This window comes from Petaurus breviceps, unplaced genomic scaffold (genome assembly GCF_028583685.1).
Source record: "Petaurus breviceps papuanus isolate PSGF00001 unplaced genomic scaffold, PetGlider_PUasm1.0 90823, whole genome shotgun sequence".
In the NCBI taxonomy this organism is placed as follows: domain Eukaryota; kingdom Metazoa; phylum Chordata; class Mammalia; order Diprotodontia; family Petauridae; genus Petaurus; species Petaurus breviceps.
In genome coordinates this window covers 10,361,106-10,384,275 of record NW_027187352.1, presented here as the reverse complement: position 1 = coordinate 10,384,275, position 23,170 = coordinate 10,361,106, and the positions used below count along the sequence as shown (strand labels likewise).

The 23,170-nt window shown below is 41.9% G+C and overlaps 1 protein-coding gene across 2 annotated transcripts in view; it reads left to right on the top strand.

Moving 5' to 3' along the window:
- The window catches only part of TENM4 (teneurin transmembrane protein 4), a 1,707,472-nt gene that overhangs the window by 1,058,095 nt on the left and 626,207 nt on the right, over positions 1–23,170 (top strand). For both annotated transcript variants that reach the window (XM_069070949.1, XM_069070950.1), the window contains one exon: positions 8,825–9,094. In XM_069070949.1, coding sequence (XP_068927050.1) covers positions 8,825–9,094 — 270 coding nt within the window. The remainder of the gene's footprint in view (positions 1–8,824; positions 9,095–23,170) is intronic.

The window sequence follows — 23,170 nt, the reverse complement described above, 5'->3', positions numbered from 1 at the left end:
AGGAAGAAATGAAGGAAGGAAAGAAGAGAGAGAAGGAAAGAAGGAAGAAGTAAGGAAAGGAAAGAAGGGAGAGAAGGAAGGAAAGAAGAAATGAAGGAAGGAAAGAAGGGAGAGAAGGAAGGAAAGAAGGGAGGGGAGGAAGGAAGGCAGAGAGAAGGACAGAGGAAAGGAAGAAGGGAGAGGAGGAAGGAAGGAAAGAAGGAGCGAGCATTATTAAGCTCAAACTATGTGCCTGTGACAAGCCCTTTACAAATATTAGTCTGTTTAACCAGTGGCTCAGTGGCTCCTGCACGTTAGATGCTTAATAAATTCTTGTGGTCCTGTTACAAAATCATCACTCATAAGAGCATATACTAAAACTGGAAGGCACCATAAGGTAATCAAGTCCAGGCTCTTCATTTTTAGTTCAGGAAACTGAGACCCAGAGAGCATGAGCACAGATTAAAAAAACGGCAAATTTTTTATTTGAACCCAGGACCTCTGACTGCTGATCCAGCGGTCTTTCCACTATATCAGCTAGCCTCCCAATTGTACTTGCTAGGTGTCTCATGAAGGGCAGCTAGGTGGAGCTATAGTGCACAGAACACTGAGCCTAGAGTCAGAAGAATTTATCTTCCTGAGTTTAAATGTGTCTTCAGCTGGTGACCCTGGGCAAGTCACTTCATCCTGATTGCCTCAGTTTCCTCATCTGTAAAATGAGGTAGAGAAGCAAATGGCAGACCACTCCAGTATCCTTGCCAAAAGAACCCCCCAAATGGGGCCACAAAGAGTTGGACACAACAACAACCACAAGGTCCCTAATTAGTACGAATAATGACCCCCTGACATCCATTCAAAGCATATCATACTCTTCCAAGTCATAGTTATGTCCCACATGGTAACTGATTCCAGCCCAATGTACACTTGCAGTGCGAATTTGAATAATGAGACCCCTTCAGATTTATCGTTCACACTAATCAGGACCAGCTAGCATAGAGCATTGTTTAAGTTCACCTGAAAAGGAAACAAGACCTAGAAAATCAGCCCAAATGAGCTGCTTCCTCAGAGAAAGCTGAAGCTAGCCGAGATTAGGGATGGGACGGAGTCGGGGTAGAACTGTGACAGAGAATGGAGGCTTTGCATGGAACTAGGCAGAGGCTGAGTCAAGGTCCACACTTGGAATGTTGGACAAAGGATTCTGGGCTGCTTCAGGAACAAGTCGTTCCTCATGGTGAGAGATATTCAGGCACAGGTTGGGTGATCACTCTTGTAGAGACAACATTGAGGGTGCTCATGCAATAAGGGAAAGGAAAGAGACATTCGCTATGCACCTACTGTGTAGCAGACACTGTGTGCTAAGTACTTTACATGTATTAAGTAATTTGGTCCTCACAAAAACCCTGGGAAGTATTATCCCCATTTTACCATTGGGGAAACTGAGGCAGACAGTGGTGAAGGGCTTAGCGTGACATAGCTAGGATGCATCTTTGTTGGATATGGATATCAAATACATATTTGAACTCAGATCTTTCTGACTCTAGGCACAGCAGTAGCTGACTCTAGGCAATGGTTGGCCAATAACTTCTGAGATTCTTCTAACACTAGGATTCTATGAGTCAATGGGATACATGGGCAGTAATAGAAGGGGAAGACAAGTTGACTTTTTCTTATCCTTTCAGCTAGAAAAATAAGGAAAGAAGAGAATTCAGATTCCCTTAAAATTTAGATTCTCTTAAATTAAAAAGTAGCAGGGTGATTTCAAACTATTCTAAAAAGGCATGGGCAGGCCATCTTCAGGGTACCAGACTTGGTGGAAGAAGATCTAAGTTCAAATATTGACTTCTCTATTTACTCATTGTGTGACTTGGGGCAAATTTTCTAATCTTGATAAAACTTTGTTTATTCAGCTATAAGTAGGAATATTTATCCTTCCCTACATCACAAGGTTGCTTAAGGAATCAAACATGATTGTGTGTGTGTGTGAAACATAACAATGAAGCATAATAAAAATAGGAATTGGTGTTGTTATTATTATATTATTACTGTTGTTAATAAAAATGATATAGTATAGAAGGTAGCAGAGTCTGGCAGAGAGAGCACTGAGTTTGGAGTCAGGAAGAGCTGGATTTGCCCCTCACTCACCTTCGAGCAGTATTGACCTCGGACACAAGTTAGCTCATCTCCCTGGGCCTCAGTTTCTCTATCTGTAAAATGAAGGGGGAGAAGTATGGGTTGATATTCTCCTGCCGGATTATTTGGAAAACATCTGTCCCAGCAGTGATGTGAGATAATATATGTAAAGCATTTTGTAAACCCTGAAGGCCTATAGAAATATAAGATGCTATTATCACAGTCTCTCAAAGTTGGAAGAGATCTGGAGTCCAGCTAGTCCCACCCAGCACACTCTAAACAAGAATCCATTCAACAACATCACTGATAAATTCATTCAACTTCCAATAAGAACTTTAACGTGGAGGAGTTCCTTAACGTTGCAACTTCCTTAAGCAGCACGTTATGCTGTTCTGCATAAAGTTCTTCTTCTTGTTGTTATTGTGTATATTATGTCGTTATTATATTTGGGATTATAACCTGAAAAACAGCTATTTCTAGAGCATTTTGGAGATTCTGTTGTTCAGTCATTTTTAGTCATGTCCAATTCTCTGGGACCCTATTTGAGGTTTTCTTGGGGCAAAGATACTGGAGTGGTTTGCCATTTCCTTCTCCAGTCCAGTTACAGATGAGAAAATTGAGGCAACCATGGTTAAGGGACTTGCCCAGGGTCACATACTAGTAAGTATCTCAGGTCAGATTTGAACTCAGGGCTTCCTGATTCCAGGCCTGGCACTCTGTCCAGTGCACTGCCTCACTGCCCTTTAGAGATTCTAGAAGGGATGTTATCAGCATTGGCCCTAACAGAAGTAAGCAGTCCAGTTGGTAGCATTTTCATTTTATAGATGAAGATACTGAAGCTCAGCTATGTGTTTGTCCAAGGTCAACCACTTAGTTGGCATCAGAGTTTTAAGACTTAAATTCCAGGTTTCTTGGCTTCAAACCCAAAATCCATATACCATTTTTTTTGAAAGGGGGAAGGCAGGGCAATTGGGGTTAAGTAACTTGCCCAAGGTCACACGGCTAGTAAGTGTTAAGTTTCTGAGGCCGTATTTGAACTTAGGTCCTCCTGACTCCAGGGCCAGTACTCTATTCCCTGCACCACCTACCACCCCCATATACCACCTTCCTTGAATACATGTAGTATCCATGCCAGGTTGTGAGGAGAAGGCAGAAAAAATCCTTGGATTCAGAGTCGAAGGAGCTGAGATTGAATCTAGACTCTGTGTGACTTTGGGCAGTTCCCTTGGCATCTCTGATCGTTGGCATCCTCATCTGTAAAACGAGAGATTTGCCCTGGGTGCTATCTGTGGTCTTTTCTCCCATTAAATCCTATGCAACTTCACTATTAGGGAACTGGGGAGTGCCATGCTGCCACCCATATGAGCAAGCCTGCCTCTCCACATGGGCAGAGGCCTTCCTGGCTAGACCTCGCCTGCGGCACTCTGCAGCATACGGTAGCCTGAAGATGGTGGCGCTTGGTGCCAGCTGATGGCTCCAGGGCCGGCAGAGCCATTCATGGCTTGCCAACATCTGTGTAGTTTTGAGTGCCTAGGAAACCAGCATGAAATCCATACACACTCTCAAAAGAAATAACCAAGCCACATGAGAAGGGAGCCTGTTAATCTCTTGGCCTGTCCCCATAACCAAACCCTTTGCCTGCCATGCAGGGTTCTGTCATTTGGATTCCTTCTGGTTCCCACCACCCCAGCCTGGTCTGATCATAGTAACTCACATGTCTATGGTTCTTTAAGGTTCACATAAAGCTTCTGTCCCAACAATTCTTGAGGTAATTAGAACAGGAGATTATTATTGTCCTCATTATGCAGATAAGGAAAATTAAGCTCACCTTTCTGAACCTCAGTTTTCTCATCTGTGAGAAGGGGCTATTGATGTTCGAACTCTCCCTTTGGCATATTTGTTAGGGGCAAAGTAGAGCAGAAACTTTCAGGTGCTGTGGGAACATGAGTCGTTATTGTTATGTTTGCCTGGGGTCACACAGACAAGCAAGTGTAGTTATTCCTGGCCAAGGCACTCGACTGCAGAAACTCGTTTTCTGGAAAATAGAGCTAATAGCGTCTGCTCTCAGAGTTCTTGTGTGGATCAGATGAGTTGTATAGAAAGTGAGAAAATGAGAAAACTGAAGAAGACAAAAGTTAAGTTTGCCCAGAGTCATGAAGCTAATAAATGTCTGTGGCTGGATTTGAATACAAGTCTTCCTGAATCCAAGGAGTCATCTGTAGAAGACATATGGGACTTGTTCAGCTCAGTACCAGAGAGCAGAACTAAGAGCAGTGGTCAGAATTTCCAGAGAGGCAAATATAGGCTTGATCTATGGAAAAACTTCCTAATAATCAGAGCTCTCTGAAGACACAGTGGCAGGTTGACTACTTGTCAGGTACCTTGTAGATCAGTGGTGTCAAGCTTAAATAGAAACAGGGCAACTAAACCATAATTAAGAATCCTTTGGAATACACGTTGGCTTAGAAAACCACATATTAATATTATCTATGTTCTAGCACATTTTTATTTATTTTATTAAATATTTTCCAGTTACATTTTAGTCATATTTGGTGTACATTTGGGAGTGTGTTTGACACGTGTTGTGGAGAATATCCTTTTTCAGATCCGATTTTGGGCACATGGTGCTTGAGAAACTCTTCAGCTCCCAAATTCTGAGATGATACAGAAGTTGTTCAGTCGTTTTCAGTCTTGTCCAACTTTTGTGACCCTTATTTAGGATTTTCTTGGCAGAGATACTGGAGTTGTTTGCCATTTCCTTCACCAATTCCTTTTACAGGTGAGGAAACAAGGTTAAGTGACTTGCTCAAGGTCACACAGCTAGTAAGTGTCTGAAGCCAGATGTGAACTCAGGAAGAGTCTGGCATGCTGTTCACTGCACCACCTAGTGGCCTTATACAAAAGTAGCATGATCAAATAGAGTGAGCATTGGATTCAGAGTCAACGTACCTGGGTTTGGATATAGAGTCTGCCCCCTAATGTCTTTAAGCAAGATAGTTGACCTTCTTGGCTTGTCCCCTCATCTATACAGTGTGGGGGGCTAGATATCTAAGGGACCCTTTGTCCTCTAAATCCTGTGATTCTGGGGCATGGGGAAGGGGAGAAGGATTGCACAATGCAATGAGAAATTAAGGAGAGGAAGATGCTTTTGACCTGGAAGATGATGGAGGAGGAACAGGGAAGCCTTCATGAGGAAGGTGGCACCTGAGGTAGACCTTTGAAAGAAGGGAAAACATTTACATCATCTATGTTCTATTGTATTTTATTTATTTTGTTAAATATTTTTCAGCTCCATTTTAATTTTGTTTGGCCTATACTTGGGATTATATTTAAGACTTGTGGTTGTAGAGGATGTCTCTTTTCTGGATTGAGATGGGAAAAGAGAGTCCATGCCACGCTAAGAGTTGGTATGAATAAAGACAACAGGGATAAGAGAGGGCAGGAAAAAATTGGGGGGGGGGAATGAAAGTATTCTAGTTGGATGGAAGAGAAAATACATGAAGGGTATTTATGTTATTTTCATAATAAGGCATCATAAAATCCAATTGGAACCAAATTGTGGAGGACCCCAGAGGACAGAACTAGAAACCATAGATGGGAATTACAGGAAAACAGATTTCAGCTTAATATGATGGAAAACTATCTAAGAATTACAGCTGTCTCAGAGTTGAGTGGATGCCTCAGGAGGTAGTGGGTTTCCCACCACTGGAGTCATTCAAGTGTAGAGACTATAAGATGACTTATTAGGGCTGTTGTAGAAGGGGTTCATATTCAGAGACAGGGTCAACTAAATGTCTCCAACTCTGAGACCTGATTCCACGATATCCTTGAATGCTTATCTAGTCAATCACTCAACAAACATCTAAATATGTAATACACTGCTAGGCCCTGGAGATTGACATCAGATGAAGCATTCTCTGTCTTCATGGAGCTGCCATTCCATCACCTAGGTGGCCCAGTGGATGGAGTCCTACACCTGGAGTCAGGAAGATTTGAGTACCACTGTGGCCTCAGACACTGAGTAACTGTGTTACCCTGGCCAAGTCACTTAACTTTTGATGGTCTCATTTTTCTTAGCTATAAAATAGAGAAAATAATAGCCTTACCTCCCAGGGTTGTTAGGATCAAATGAGATAATATTGGTAAAGCATTTAGCACAGCGTCTGACACATGGGAGCTATTTAATAAATGCAAATTTCTTTCCTTCCTTTCAGCAGGGAAACATATATGGGTTTGGGTATGTATATATGTGTATATGTGTGTATACGTTTATATGTATATATACATGTATAGGTATAGGCACAAGTACATGTATGTGTCTATGTGTATACATATGCACATTGTGTGTATAGACGTACATGTACACATATATAACACATACATGCATATACACACATGTGTATGTCTGTGTGTCTATAGATACATATACATATTGTGTACATACACATATATTAATAAACACAAAATTACGTACGAAATAATCAAGCAGCATTTAAGCCTGGAAGGATCACAAAGGCTTTATGTAGAAGGCGGCACAAGCTAAGCTTTGAAGGAAGCTAGAGATTCTAAGAGGAGGGATTGTGTTCCTGGTATAAAGCACAGCCTGTGCAAAGGCATGGAGGTGAGAGATGAAATGACATGCGTGAGGGGCACCAGGTAGGCCATAGAGTCTGTGACAGAGAATGATGTGGAATGAACTTGGAGAGGCAGGTTGGAGCCGGATATGGACGGACATTAAATGTTAGACAGAAGGGTTTGACATTAATCCCACAGTCAGTAATCATCAGAGTTTCTAGAGCCTGAAGTGACTTGGTCAGACCTGTGCTTTGGCAGTGTCCCTCGATGGCTGTGTGGAGGCTGGATTACAGGGGTGGAAGCAAGGAGAAGCTTGCCAGTTAGGAAGTTCTTGTACTAGCCCAGGTGAGAACTGAGACCCACATCAGGGTGGTGGCCACAAGAGTAGAGAGAAGGAAGGATGAGAAAAATGATGTGGAGGTAGATCTGATAAGACTTAACTGAAGGTTTTTCCACAAAGGTATCATGACGTGATGGCTAGAGATCGGGCTTGGAGTCAAGAAAGTTTGGGTTTTAATCATACCTGTAACACCTATGAGATATATAACTGGGCAGCTGGGTGGTGCAGTGGATAGAACGTCAGGCCTGGAATGAAGAAGATCTGAATTCAAAGTTGGCCTCAGACACTCACTAGCTGTGTGACTCTGGACAAGTCACTTGACCCTGTTTACTTCAGTGAATGTCCTTATCTGCAAAATGAGCTGGAGAAGGAAATGTCAAACCACTCCAGTCGCTCTGCCAAGAGAGCCCCAAATGGAATCATGAAGAGCTGGGCACAGCCAAAGAACAACAAAGCTGTATAACCCCTGGCCAGTCACCTGACCTTGGTGCGAGTCCATTTCCTTGTGCAAACTGGGTAGAATAATACCTGTCATACTTCCTACACAGAGCGACGGTAAGGTTTACATGGTGAGATGAAGCATGTAAAGAGCTTTACAAATCTCAAAGCACTGTAGACATGTCAGTGATAATAATTATTCTCTAGGCCACGGGGGGCATCTGAAGTTTTTAGAGTTGTAATGGCGATTGAGAGAAATCTGTGGAAAGCTTAGATAGGCAATAGATGAATCCACAAACATTTACTATATGCCCGGTACTGTGCTAAATTCTGGGAATGCAAAAAAAGCTAAAAAAATCGTCTCTGCCCTCAAGGAGTTCATAGTCTAATAAGAAAAAAACCCAGCATGCAGATCACCATGTGCATATAAGATACATGCAGGAAAAAAAAAGAGAGTCCTCTCAGAGGGAAGGCACTAGCAGAGGAAGGGAACTGGGAGTGGCCTCTTGACCAAGGTGGACATGGAGCTGATGTTTCAAGGAGGCCAGAGAAGTCAGGAGGCAGAGATGCAGAGGGAGAGCATTCCAGGTCTGGAGAACAGAAAGGGAAAAGATACAGATGGGGAGCAAAAGTGTTAGAGGAAGATCGAGGAGGCCAGGGCATCGCATCACAGAGAACATGGAGAGAAGTAAACGATAATAAGATGGGAAAGGCAAGAAGACACCTGGTTGTTCAGGACTTTGAATGCCAATGAGAGGATGTAATATATGATCCTAGAGGTGACAGGCTGGGCACTGCACTCAGATCTTGATGTCAGAAGATGTGGGCTCTGGCGTCAGCTCTAACACTTAGCAGTTGTGTGATGTTGGGAAAATCACTTCACCTCTCTCCAAAGATAGATGTTTTCTGTTTTCTCACCTGTGTTGTTGTTCAGTCATTTTTCAGTCATGACCAAGTCTTTGTGACTCCTTTTAGGGTTTTCTTGGCAAAGATCCTGGAGTAGTTTCCCATTTTCTTCTTTCAGCTCATTTTACAGAAGAGGAGACTGAGGCAAACAGGGTTAAGTGACTTGCCCAGGGTCACACAGCTGGTAAATGTCTGAGACCAGATTTGAACTCAGGAAGATGAGCCTTCCTGACTCCAGCCCAGTGCTCTGTGCACTATGGCACCACCTAGCTGCCCTCATCTAGAAAATGAACTTAATTTTACATACACTGCATATGTATCAGGATTGTTGTGAGGACTGAACTGTGAATCCTTTTGGATTGGTTACCCAGTGGTACCACACTGACTTAATTAGGGAGCAGGCCAGAGACTCTTCTGTGGCTCCCAACTCATGTGCATCATTTTAATTTCTTCTAGGTGCCAACTTCTCTCTTCGAGAGCTGGGGCTGGGAGAGGTGACCCCACCCCATGGAACTCTGTACAGGACAGACATTGGCCTGCCCCACTGTGGCTACTCCATGGGGGCTGGCTCAGATGCTGATGCTGAGGCTGAGGCTGTCTTGTCCCCTGAGCATCCGGTAAGACTGTGGGGCCGGAGCACCAGGTCCGGAAGGAGCTCTTGCCTGTCGAGCCGGGCCAACTCCAACCTCACCCTCACTGACACTGAGCACGAGAACACAGAGACTGGTGAGTAGTCCGTGAGTGATGGATGGCCTAAGCTTCAGATTTTTCCTCTGCTTTTTAATCTTTAATTACAGTATCCATGTAACACTCCATCATTTTCTGCTCTGGTGAAGAGGGTGAAAAATTGTTTCTCTCTTAGCTGTCAGAAGTCATGGTCATGCAAAACATTTGTCAATGAGTTACCAAAGCAGAGTAAGCCCCTTGTTACTGCCAGAATAGAGAGATGACTAGGTGGTTGCTTTATTGTTCTGAATGTAGACCTTCCCCTGAATCTGTTGCACCCCTAATGGATCTTTTGAAAATGAGAAAAAAAGAAATACCTGCGCATGCATATACACTTCTATAGTGATATAATGAAGAAACAATAATACACAATGAGCATTTAAAAAGATATTTACTTAGAAAATTGAACTGTTGGATGGTTGGAGGGTTGGGTTTGATTGGAAGCTACCCCAACTAGGACCAAAAGGAGAAGTCCTGGGTAAAAGCACCATGGATAAATTCAGAGACCTGAATGGTGCAGATTGCTTACAAGATCAAATTCTTAATGTGGACGGTTAGCAAAACGGGTGGATAAGAACCAGTCGGCATTATGGTCATTAGAGGCTACATTTAGTTTCTCTTGAGGCTGTATTTGGCAGAAAAGTACGGCCTAAATTCAGACCACTCATGATACTTAAGCCCAGCAGTTTTCCATGGGAGCTGAAGCCCCCAAATGGTCTACCTAGTGCTTTGATGTCAAGACCACTGTCTTGGGCTGCTCACTTGGTAGAAAGTGTAAAACTTTGGTCTTCTGTACTTTTTAAGAGGACAGCTCCCCGGAGAAAACATATCATCTTCAGGTTTCCTAGAACTTTGAGGTAAATATCTTCCCTCTCCTCATCATCTGCTGATAATCTTTATCCCCCTTCCTCGGCAGTCATGTCACCAAAGGTTACTTGATGAAAGGATGAATGAAAAGTTGATTCAGGAATACTTGAGCAGGAAAATATTAGGGAAGGGGAATGGGAACAGAGGGTAGAAATTTTCCTCCTTGCACTCCATGTGTGGGTAGAACTTTCAGCATCATCTCACCTAGGTCTGTGGTAAGGCATTCTGTCCTGTTGGGATGTGCTTCAATAGATGCGGCCATCATAATACTGTGTAGCCCAAGGAATGCTTACGTGAAAGTGAGGAAACATGGTGGAATCCAGGATCTGAAATTCCTAGAGGTATGACTTTGAACAGGTTCCCCTTTCTGAGACCCAGTTTTCTCATTTGTATAATGGAAACTATAATAATCACAGTACCTACCTCACAGGGCTGTAAAGAGGAAAATGTTTTGTAAGCCTTAAAGGGCTCAGTAAAAATCAGAATTATTAGTTGTTTTGCTTTTATTTACTACTTTGGTGCTTCTGATGCATCAGAATAGCTTCAGTTGTGTAAAGTGTCAGATTCCCCCAAGCATTTGGTCAAAAACTCATACTGACTTGTTAGAGGAAAGGGAAGAAATAAGGACTAGATCCCTGAATGCTCAGCTTCAGGCCTAGCAATGAAGAGATGATTATTGTGATGGTCTTCCTGTCCTGACTTTTGGAGATATGTGAATAGTACCTTCCCCCTCCCCCCTCCCTGCCCCAACACCTGTGCCTCTCTATCATCTCAACAGCTCTCTTATCCAACCATGTTTTTTCACTCACAAAATTACCCCTTTAGTTGAGCTCTTCATCACCTGTTAATTAGATTATGGCAGCAGCCTCCTCATTGGTCTCCTTGCCTAAAGGCTCTCCCCACTCCTGTTCATCCTATGGATTGTTCACAAAGTAGTTTTTATTAAGTGCAGATCTGACTATATTACTCCCCCATTCATACAACTCCATTGACTTCCTTTTGCTTCTGGGCTTTTTTTTTTAACTTTTAAAGCCCTACACAACCTGGCACCAACCTATCTTCCCAGCCTCATTGAACATTGTTCCCTTTCTCCCACTCTGTTATCCAGCCAAACAGGCCTTCTCTCCTTTCCTCACACTCGACATTCCATCCATCTTTCCATCTCTATGACTTTGTGCTGGCTGAAATGTACTCCTTCCTTACCTTTGTGTTTTAGTCTCTCACTTCCCTTGAGACACAGCTCAGGTTCTGTCTCATGCAAGATGCCTTTCCTGATTCCCTCAGGTGCTAGTGCCCTCTCCTCCAAAATGTCTTGTATTTACCTCATATTTTACTCTGAATACATTTGTATTCATTCATTTCATATTTATGCTATGCATTTTTCAGTTTGTACATGTAATCTCTCCCTGCATTAGAATGTTAATTCATTGACAGGTTGGGATTGTTTCATTTTTCTCTTTTGTGCTTGTATCACCAATTCCTAGCACCAAACCTGGTAAGAAATGCTTGTGGATTGATTGATGGGCTACATACTGATGCCATTGAAGGATGATAATTTGAATTAATCGGGTCCCATGTTTAGCATAGAGAACAGAAGACATCAGGGTTATGTGATAACTGATTTTCAGCTAGTGAAAGGTTGTGCCATGGAAGGCAATGTAATATAGTGGAGAGAGGGCTGGCTTTGCAGTCCAGAAGACCTCTCTTTATTCACAACCTACTTCTGACAGCAAACTGTGGCATCCAGTCCTGTGACTCAGTGTCAGTAAACTCTTATAATATGGTGGATAGAGGCATGAACTTCAAGTCAGAGTATCTATCTAGATTTGAATCCTGGCTCTGCTCCATACCATATGGTAGGTGCTTAATAAATGGTGATTGATTGATCACCACTTAGCACCTATGTGATCTCAGGCAAATATCATAGTCATCTGGGTCCTTAGTTTCTTCATCTATAAAATGAAGAGGTTGGATGGGAGATGCCTTCAAACTCTACACTTATATTCCTTCTGTAAGTTGCAAATGAATTGTTGGTTTGAGTCAGTGGATATTTTATATAAGAAAAGCTCAACAATGAAATCATACATCCATGCCCCATTCCTCTCTACATAAACACACACACCAGCTTTAGGAATAAAAATTAATTATTCCCTGTGGTCCCAAAGGGCAGAATTAGAAATAGTATATGGAAGATGCAGAGGGGTGAGGGGTCATGACTGAACAATAAAAAAACGAAGGTAGATTTTAGCTTGATATAAAAATAAATTTCCAGACACATCAAACTGTTGAATAGTAGAATTGACTGCCATGGGAAAGAACAACTTCCTTGTTGAAGATTTGTCAGGGATGATAAAGAAGGAATTCCTACTCAGGCATGAGGTCAGTTGGGTCATTTCTGAGATCCTCTCCAACTTGGAGGTTCTGTGATTCTAAGAACAGACACCCCCCACATAATGTGGACAACCAATGTTTCTTTCCAATCTCATCACTGATACTACATACCCAAAGGCCACTGTAACAACCCACAACCCCACCATCACATTCTTTGCCCCATTGGGAAAAATTGGATCACGTCGGTTAGAGATGATCCCAGCTGACTTCCCTGCCCTATTGTTTGCCATGATGAATTTTCAAGGATATAATCAACATGAAGTGAGCTGTACCTATACAAGGTCAACACTGTTTTATCTTCTTTTAAATATATAACCACTTTTGCCAGGTCCTTGCAGCAGAAACAAGTAAGTCAAAGGAGTAAAGGAACCAGACAGCTAGCTTGACATGAAGACAACAGTATTATTTATTCTTTTAAATGCTTCTTACCATGGAGCTGTAGTGACAAATGATCATTTTTACTTAAAGCAGTGACAGGGTGAGGCACACACCGCCCACGTTATTGTATGTTCATGTTCAGCTGAATTACAGCTGAATTAAGCTTCTGTTGGGTGATAATGACACGTTAGACAAGGCTGAAGATACATGGGAGAATATGGAAGTGGTTACCTGCTTCTTTTTCTTCTTCTAGCCCACATTAGTCAAATTCTCATAGGAGTTAGAGCTAGAAAAAACTTTGAATATCAAGTCATCTAAACTCCTAATTTTAGAGATAAAGGGAATGAGGCCTAGAGAGATTAACGGATTTGCCCCAGTTTACACAGGTGGTATGTGTAGTTGAATCAGGATTTGGACCCACTTCACCTGACCCTGAAACTAATGGTCTTTCCATTTTACCACCCTTACAATTGTTTTCTTAGGGCATCCATTTATGGGCTGGATTTAGGAGAATTAATTCCCATTGCCTGGATTAGGCTTAGTTTGCTTTGAAAAAAGATAAGACAAGTGGAGATTCAATGGACAAAGTTTTCCTTCTACCACCTTTGTGTTTACAAAGACTTAAAAGGATGAGGAAGGGGCTTTCTTCCCCAGGCATTGTGTCTTGAGAGCAGAGACCAGGGAGTTCTAGAAGGATGTGTTGAGCTAGCCCAGTCAGTGTCCAGGTTTGATTGTTATCTCACATATTTCATAATGAGACCAGCATAGGTTTGGCCCTAGTTTCATCCCCTATTATCCCACAAAGACCAATAGACCCTTTTCTTTGAGTACACCACTTCCATGTATATACAGTCAGACTTCAGACCACATCCAGTCTCGTGGGAACCCCAAAAACCACAACAATCCACACAGAAGGATCAACAGGAAATAAATTCCCAGCTTTCTGTTAGTGAGGCAAGTCTCTAGTTCCATAGTCCGGGAGCCTGTCTCCCACCTGCAAAATGCATAGCATCCTGCAACATATTCTGAGAGAGTAGACTGCTTCTGTTCCGCAGATCACCAGGTCAGAGTTGCCTCTTCCACTGGTTTTTATTCTCTGTCGGTCAATTGATTACATGACAGAGTGAAAGAGAATGGCCTCAGTCACGAATGAATGAATAAATAAATGAATGCAAAAGCATGTACTTACTATGTGCCAGGTGCTAAGAATACCAATAGAAGACATGATGCACACTCTATACCTTAGAAATACAAGCAGAAAAAGCAAGAGACATGCTGTTGCTGATTTATCTTATATGTACCATCTTCCTCTGTCCTCTAAGAATGGGAGATAATTCATAGGAGAAAATTCAGCTATTGGATGGATAGAAAGACCTGGAAGTCCTAAGGGTTCAGAAATGATAGATCAGATGGCAAGGTCCAGGGGTCCTTAGCAGAGACCTAATCTCCCTTTCATATGCCAGTCCTTGAAATATTTGAAAAGAAGTATCACTAATTTTGTTGCTACCTCCAAGCTGACACCTACAAGGCTTTCAACCAGTCCTCATATGAATGGCCCTTCCCCAATTTGGTTGCCTTTCTTGAAATGTGGCAGCCAGAACATAACCCAGTACTTCAGATGGAGTCTGACCAGAGTATAGAGAGACTGTGACTGCCCTCCCTCTGTACACCATTCCTTCCTGGATACAATCTATGTTCTCTTGGGTTTTTTTGATTACCATGTCCCATTGCTGATTTATTCTGAGACTGTAGTCCTCTAAAACTCGCTGATCTTTTTAAGATTCACTTAGAAAAAACCCCTTGTGACTTGTAATTATGAAAGCCATTTTATCCCAATTCTAAAACTTTACATTTCCCACATAGTTAAAGAATGTAGCTTCTGTTTTCCATATGCAGTCTCTCAGCATCTCCACACATTTGTTAGACTTCCCTAAAAAAAAACACAAAAAACTGTAGTTTGTCTCTAACCAGTGGGAAAGGGTAGGGTTTATTCTTATTCATCTCAAGCAAGTGTGACCAATTTCACCTTCTCTTATCAACTCATTGTCACTTCATATGGTAATTGGTGGATTCCTTAAAATGTGAAGTCATAGGATAATATGAGTTAGATTTTAAGGGGATGTTAGAGATCAAAAAGTTCAGCCTTCTCCTTTTATAGATCAGGACATTGAAGCTCAGAAAGGTAAGTGACTTGCCTGGTGACTGTGGGCAGATTTGGACCCCAAATTTCCTGACTCCAAGTCGACTGCCTCTCAATCTCTCCCAGACAATTTCTGGGACTCATTTATGGGAGACCTATGAAACATGAACAATGGCAGCTCACATCAACATAGACTTTGATTCTACTGCCAAGCTATATAATTGCATTATTCAATAATAATTGTCAACAGTATTGATAGACTGCGTGCCTTTAGCTGAGGTCAATGTGGACATTCCATGAAGTTACCATAAATAACAAATTTTATGGGCTCCATTAAAGCCAATTTTTCTACTGAAGGTTAATGTCAGCATCTTTTATGTCAGTGTTTAATATCCAAAATAAATATACTATTGACTTGGTATTGTAAACTCTTGAAGCTCTATGGCAAAATACAAGACAAGCTAGAAAGTCAGAAAGAAGATATCTTTTGAGTACAGGCTTTTGGACAGAATATGGATCTTAACTGATCCAAGTCAATAACTTCATCTTCTATTAATGGTTTGAGCCACAATGAAAGGGCAGCCTCATCATGTAGCATTTCTTGCATATACCCTCTTCCATCCTCTGACATTGCCAGCCAACCTTGCTCCAGGCCATCAACTCATTCCCAGGCTGTCATGATAGCCTACTGATTGATCTTTCTTCAGGTGTCTTCTCACTCCCCTCCATCCTCCACTCAGCCCTCAAATCGATCATCCTAGATTGTTGGTTTGACCATGTCATCTCATTACTCAACAGACTTCAGTCTCTTCCTGTCACCTCCAGCATCACATTATTGTATCCTCTGGCATTCAAACCTGTTCAGTCTGCTTACATCTTACACACACACACACACACACACAATGATCCAAAGAAGAATCTGGCCTTCTTGTTCTTAGAATAAGACACTCCATCTCTTGACTTCAGCCATTTTCACTGGCTGCCCCTATGAATAGGATAGTCTTCTTCTTCACCTCTGTCTCTTGGCTTCTCTGGCTCCCTTCAGGTCCCAGATAAAATCCAACCTTCTTCCAGAAGTCTTTTGTTATCTCCCTTAATATTAATGCTTTGCCTCTGTTGATTATCTTAATTTTTTCCTGTATATGTCTTGTTTGCACATAATTGTTTCCTTGTTTCTCCCCATTAGACTGTGATCCCCTTGAAAGCAGAGACTGTCTCTTGTTTGTATTTGTGTCCCCAGCACTTAGTACAGTGTCTTCCCTTCCCTTCTCTTTCCCTTCCCTTCCCTTCCCTTTCCCTTGCCTTTCCTTTCTTTTCCCTATCCCTTTCCCTTTCCTATCCAGTTCCTGGATAATAAGTGCTTAATAATTGCTTGTTGCGTCTCTGATGTGTGCACAGTTTGGTCAGGAGCAATGGTCTTACCTCATGTCAACATACACACAGATAATAATCATACTGAATTGTATGATTGTTTGTTAATGTTTGTTACAGAGGAAGGTGACCTATACATCAGCTGCACAGAACAGATATTATAAGTGAGGCATGCAAGAGGCACCCAAAGGAGTATGATGTTCAGATATCAAGAGAAATGTGATACAGTGGAAATGGTGTGGGAGTCTGGTCACTTGCGAGGTCCCCAGTTCCAGCACTTTATTTGCTATGTAACCTTAGGCAAGTCATTTTACGTCTCTTGTGGTCAAATATCCCCACACACACACTTTGTAAAATGAGAGGCAGCTCAGTTCTAGCTCTAAGATCCAAAGATCTGCCGGTCCAAGTCATATCCTTCTTTAAAGCCCAAATCCAGTATCGATCCAGTCTCTTCCTACCTAGGTGACCTTGGGCAAGACAACAAGCTTTTCTGAGCCTCAGTTCCCTCTTACATTAAATTAGTTATGTGATACATCTACTCAGTCTATAGGGTTTTGTGAAGATGAAATGAGAAAACCTATATAAAATGCAAAATGCTATATAAATATTGGTTATTATTATCTCTGTCACCTGGCCTCCCATGGTTGAACTGTTTTGGTCTTTTCTTTGCATCTTTCCTCTCCTCCATTTTTTATATGCAGTCAGTTAACAAGTACCTTTCTTTTACTCATGTTTTATTTCTTCCCTTGGTACCCTTCACTCTGATACTTCCCTTTGATAGTCATCATCTGCTTATAGGCCACCATTGTGAGCAGCCTCGACTCTTGTGGTAACCACCATAGGGATCTTTCCACATTTTTATTCTCCCTAGTCCAGTCTATCCTTTATCCCACTGCCAAGCTAATTTAGTTTATGCAAAACCTGGTGAGTTTCACTCCTCTGCTCAATAATCTTAGGTAGTCCCCTATTGCCTATCAAATAATATTCAAACCTCTGACATCAACAGAGGCAGGATTCAAATTCAGGTCTTTGGACTACAAATCGAATGACCTTTCCACTACACATTGCCTTAACACATGGGAGCATGGGGGGGGGGGAGGAATCACCCTCCCTTTTCTGGGAAGAGAATAAAGCTGAGTTGATGGACTTGATTATACAATAAAAGGATGAACAGAGAGGATACTGTTAGTTCCCTTGGTAATCATCCCTGATCCTCTAATGGCCTCAGCTATTTACTGGCCAGGAAGCACAGAGGTCTTTGAATGACTGCTCTTTCCTCTAAGTGCCCTTCAAAAAGAAAATGCCGTTTCCTACTATTTCTCTGAAGACAAGACACTGTCATGCTAAAAACTCTGGCATGGCACAATTGAGACCACTTCTGTCCTTGCATTCATTGACCTGAGAGAAGTTGCTGGGTGTTTGCAACCAACTACAAATGTGCTGTTGATTAAAAAAAAAAGATGGAGAAAAAACAAGTGCTTTCTGAAAGGGCAAGGACGACTGGAAAATATTCCTGTGCCTTTAGGAAGTTATAGCAAGTTCACATTTAAGAGGCACAGCTCCTAGGATTAAATTATAGCATCACAGTAAAAGCATCGGGACACACAGCCTAGAGTCAGAATCTACTTCCTAGTACAGTGAGGTTGCTGAGATCTTTATCAAAACTGGGAAACATACCCAGAATCAGAAGGAGGAAGCTTGGGTTTGGACCCCAGTTCTACTGACTCCCAGCAGATTGATCATGAGCAAATAAATTAATATCTGAGCTTGAATGTCTGCATCTATAAAATGGGAATGATCCCTGCATTGTATACCTCTTGGGGCTCTTGTGTAGAAAGCATTTTGTAAACCTCAAAGGATGCTAAGGACCAAATGGATAGGTGTTAGAGCCGGAGTAAGGAAGACATGAGTTTGAATTCTGCTTTAGATATTTCTTAGCTGTGTGAGTGACCTCAGGCAATTCACTTAATCTCTCTCAAATTCTTTTTCATTATCTTCAGAAATGGGTTGATAGCACCTTCCCCCACAAGGTTGTTATAGGATAACATATGTAATTTTGTTGTTGAATCATTTCATTCCTGCCTGACTCTCTGTGACTCCATTTGGGGTTTTCTTGGCAGAGATACTGGAGTGGTTGGTCATTTCTTTCTCTAACTTATTCTACAGATGAGGAAACTGAGGCAAACAGGATTAAGTGACTTATCCAGGGTCACACAGCGTAGTGTTGAAAGCTGGATTTGAACTTGGGTCCTCCTGACTACAGAACCAGTACTCCATAGACTGAGCCACCTAGCTGCCTAGCAAAATTTGCAAAGTGCTTTGAAAAAACTAAGTGCCAGCCATCATTGTTGTTGTCATTGTTGCTACTTACACCTTCTCCTCAAAGGCTATAGAGTTGTGAGTTCCTCTTGTGATTGTTGCCCATTATAGCAGGAAGGAGATAATCCCATGGAATGAAAAGAGCCTCTATCCTAGTCCAGAAATCTGTCTTGTCGTCTTGGCTGGGTCACTAACCAGCTGTAAGACTTTGATCAAGCCACTATCCTTTGGGAGCCTCCACATTCTCCTCTGTAAAGTGGAGATGGTGATCTTGGGTACCATGCACCTCACAGGGGTTTTATAAGTAGGAAAATGAAATCGATATAGGAAAAGCAAATTGTAACCTTTGTAGAAATGTGACAGACCATAGTATATAACATCAGAAAAGACCTCAGGGTCTTCCTGTCATCCAGCATGGCTCCCTCATAGAACATTCCAGAAGAGAGACCCTTTGTGTGAAGAATCCTGGTGAAAGGGACACTCTTGCCCTCCTCCCTAGGGGTCCAGAACATTTTTGGACAGCCCTAATTGCTAAGAACCTTTCCTGCATGTTGAGTTTAAGTTTGCCTCTTTTGCTTCCAGCCTTTGCCCTTAGTTATGAGAAGAGAGGAAGAAAAAAGACAGTTTCCTTCTTTTACTGAAGAACTGGGTTCAAAAAGGTTAAGGCACTTGCCCCAAATCTCACAGCTTGAAAACATCAGAGTTGGAATTTGAACTCGCATCTTTGGAGTACAGATCCAGGGCTTTTTGGACAGTTTTCTGCCTTTGCCGTTATGGTCCTTGTCTTTCATAGTAAGGAGCCTGCAATACCTTAGAAACCCAGTGTTATATCTGGAGGAAGAAGAGAGTGGGAGGGCTTCAAAGCTATGCTAATTTAAGATAGATTGCATTTTCAAAACTAGGTTAAGACCTGCTGTGTGCAGAGGTGCAGAAAAACAAGGTTTTGCTTTTAATTTAAGCAACCACGATTTGCAATTCCAGAAGTGATGGTGTATAGAATGGCACACTCTTATTTAAAGGTTTTGTTGTTGTTTTTTAATTCATTTCCCCCTTCGGGAAATTCAGTTCTGCTTTGGAAGAGTGACTTCTCGGGGCCCCCTTGATGAGTTAGCAGACCCAGAGTGAGGCTGACAAAAGGGGGGTGCGGTATTCATACTCACTCTTTGTGACCTTGGACAAGTTATTTTCCCTCTCTGGGTCTCAGTTTCCTTATCTATCAAATGAGGATAAAAATAGTTGTCCTATCCACTTCTCCAGGATATGAGAAAATTGTTTTGCAAATGCCAAAGTTCCACTGAAATATCAGTGATTCAAACAACTTCAGTGCGGTTGTTTTTCAGTGATTTCAGTGGTATCTGATTCTTTGTGACCCCATTTGGGGTTTTCTTGGCAAAGATACTGGAGTGGTTTGCCATTTCCTTCTCCAACTCATTTTACACATGAGGACACTGAGGCAAACTGGGTTAAATGACTTGCCCAGGGTCACACATAGTGTTTGAGGCCAGATTTGATGTCACGATTAAGTTGGCCAGGCCTGGCACTCTATCCACTGTGCCACCTAGCTGCCGCCAAACAAATCAGTAAGGAGGCCTTATTTGTAAAATGAATAGTCCCTCAACAGTCCTACTTTGGCTTCTGCTCTTCCTCACACCCACCCTCAGCTGTATTCAGACTGATCTACTCACTGTCTCTCCCATGGCCCAGCTCATGGCATTCCCACTTCATGAAAAGGCTTTCCCCCTGCCCCATTTCCTGATCATTCTTAATGCTAGTGCCTTCCCTCTTTTGAATCTCTCCCATTTCTGCTGTTTCTTGTTTGTACACAGTTGTACACTTGAGAGCCAAGACTATTATTATCCTTTCTTTATATCCCAACACTTAGCGCAGTGCCTATCCAAGTAATAGTTTAATAAATGCTTATCGACTGACTGACCAACCTTTTCCCATTGACAAAATAGATAGCCACCTACATGGAGAGACACCTCCTCCCAGAAACTTTCCCTAACCACCAAAAGCTATGGTTACTCTTTCCTCCTCGATATTCTTTAAGTACAGTCAATAATCAAGAAACTTCTATTAAAGGCTTACTTTGTGCCAGGCACTGTACTCAAGTGATGGAGTGGTTGAAAGCACCCTTGAAAGAATGTTAGATTTAGATTCATAAGATCCAGTTTTGATAATGGCTTTACTGTCTGTCAAGTTAGATGGCCCACAATCAAGTCTCTGAATCTCAGCTTTTTCTTTTCTAAAATGGAGATCATACTTGTATTCCCTATCTTATTAAATGAAAATTGTATAAATATAAAAATATTATTGGCTTATGTTACTTTGTGGTGCAAGTTTTCTTTGAATAAAAATGCTTAGTCTTCCTAACTCAGGTGCCTGCCTCAGACAGTCCCCAGCTTTGTGACCCTGGGCAAATCACTTAACTTCTGTCTGCCTCAGTTTCCTCATTTGTAAAGTAGAGATAATAATAGCACCCACCAGCATGATTGTGAAGATCAAACGATATAGCATATTTCAAGTATTTCTCATAGCTTAATGGGATACATAAATGTTAGTTATCATTAGTATTACTCCCATGTGCCTGACCCCTAATATGGTGGAAGGTACAGTGCCTCCAGCACCCAAGCAATATTTAATGATGGCACGTAATGGTTTTAAAGCTCAGAGGGATCCATAAGTTTATCTGGTGCAATTTTCTCAATTTATAGATAATGAAACTAGGGACCAGAAGAGTGAAGTGATTTGTCACACATCTTATTTGATAGCAAATCCTATGCTTCCAATAATAATAATTCACATTGCTATAGTGCTTTTCTAACAACTACCCTGTGAGTTGGGTAGGAAAAGTAAGAGTATGCCCATTTGACAGATAAGGAAATTGAGACCCAGAAAGAGAGAGTAACTTGTCTAAGGTCACACAGCTAGTAAGTATCTGAAGCTGAACTGAAAGCTGAGATTCTTGATTCTAGTTCGGAGCCTTTTTCCCTCCTTACTCCCTTCTCTCCTTACTCCACTGTCTAAAATGAAGTGTAAGTCCTCTGAGGGCAGGGTTTGTCACTTTTGTATTTATATCCCCAGGGCCTAGCAGCTATTCCGGTACATAGTAGCCACTTAATCTTTGTTTATTGATTTGAATTGAAAATTCTAGAAATGGTTATGGAACAGGCTCATTGCTGTGCAAGACAACCAAGGAAGAAGAGAAACTGAGGCAGGAAAAAGTAGATGAGTGGGGTGGATTGAACATTGTTTGCCTCGTCTTGGTAGTTGGAGAAAAAGGTGGTCAGAGGGGGAACCACACACAAACACACACACACACATACACACACAACTGGAAATTAATGTGTCAAGTTAATTTTGCGCTCCCACCCAACCTCTGGGTAATTATCGTAAATTTAATTTCACGCTAATCAACCTGAGCTGTGTGACAGCCATACAGAAAGATCCATTATTTCCATAGGCTGTGGGAAGAATGTTTTGGTGCTGCCTGGGTGGAGGCACAGAAAATTACGTCAGAGCATAAGAAGACTGACTTGGAATAGGATGCTCAGGTGAATCAGGGAAGGAAGGGTATTATTACCCAACTCCATTCTGATGGCCCGAGGTGGAAACACATCTGGGAAAAGTAGTCCAAGAGAGAGGGGCATCAAGCTACCAACCTTGACAAAGAAATGATGGACTCAGGAGCAGAATGGGTGGGACGTGGATATATTCGGAGGCTGTCAATGAGGAAATTCCTCCTGACCATGCATATTGGTTAAAAGGGATGATTTTTTTGGTTTGTTTTGGTTTGGTTTTGGTTTTTCAGAATGAGGCATGAGTGTGTGAGAGGAAAAGAAAAGAAAATTTTGTCCAATGAAAAAAATAGGAATTTTTTTTTCTTAAAAGAGGTAAGGGCATCCTTTTGGCCTGGCTTGCATGCTGCAGAGTAGATTATTGAGAATAACACTAAACTCAGACTTGGAAGGTCAGACTTTTAAACCCAGTTCCATCACTAAGGCTCTTTGGCCTTAGGCAAGTAGATTTCCCTTCCTGGGCCTCAGTTTTCTCAATGTGAAATTTTAAAATTCAGTTTCCTTCATTAATTGATTGGTCCTTTGAGGGGTCTTTGCCTCTCTGGAAGAATATTCTCTCATTTGCCATAGGGCTAAGATCCTAAGAGCTGTAGGGGCTATGATTTTTCATCACTGGTTACTTGGGTTTTCAGTTTCCAGAAAAGCTAATAGTGGGCTTGTTTGTTGAGAACGGTACTTTGAGAGTCATGTTGTAGTCAGAACTCTAGAGCAGCAAACTTTGAGGGAGAAAGAGAATGTCGGTTAAGAAGCAAGCTAGATGTCTGGAGGGGCAGCTAGATGGTTCAGGGGACAGAGTGCTGCACCTAGAGTCAGGAAGATCTGAGTTCAAATTCAGCCTCAGACACTTGCTAGCTGGGTGACCCTGGGCACTTAACCTCTGTCTGCTTTAATCCACTGAAGAAGGAAATGGCAAGCCATGATAGTTAGATCTTTGCCAAGAAAACTCCATGGACAGTATGGTCCACAGGGTGATGAAGAGTCAGCATAATTGAACAAAGAGACAAGGAAACTTCAAGTGGGGTTTGGGGGAGC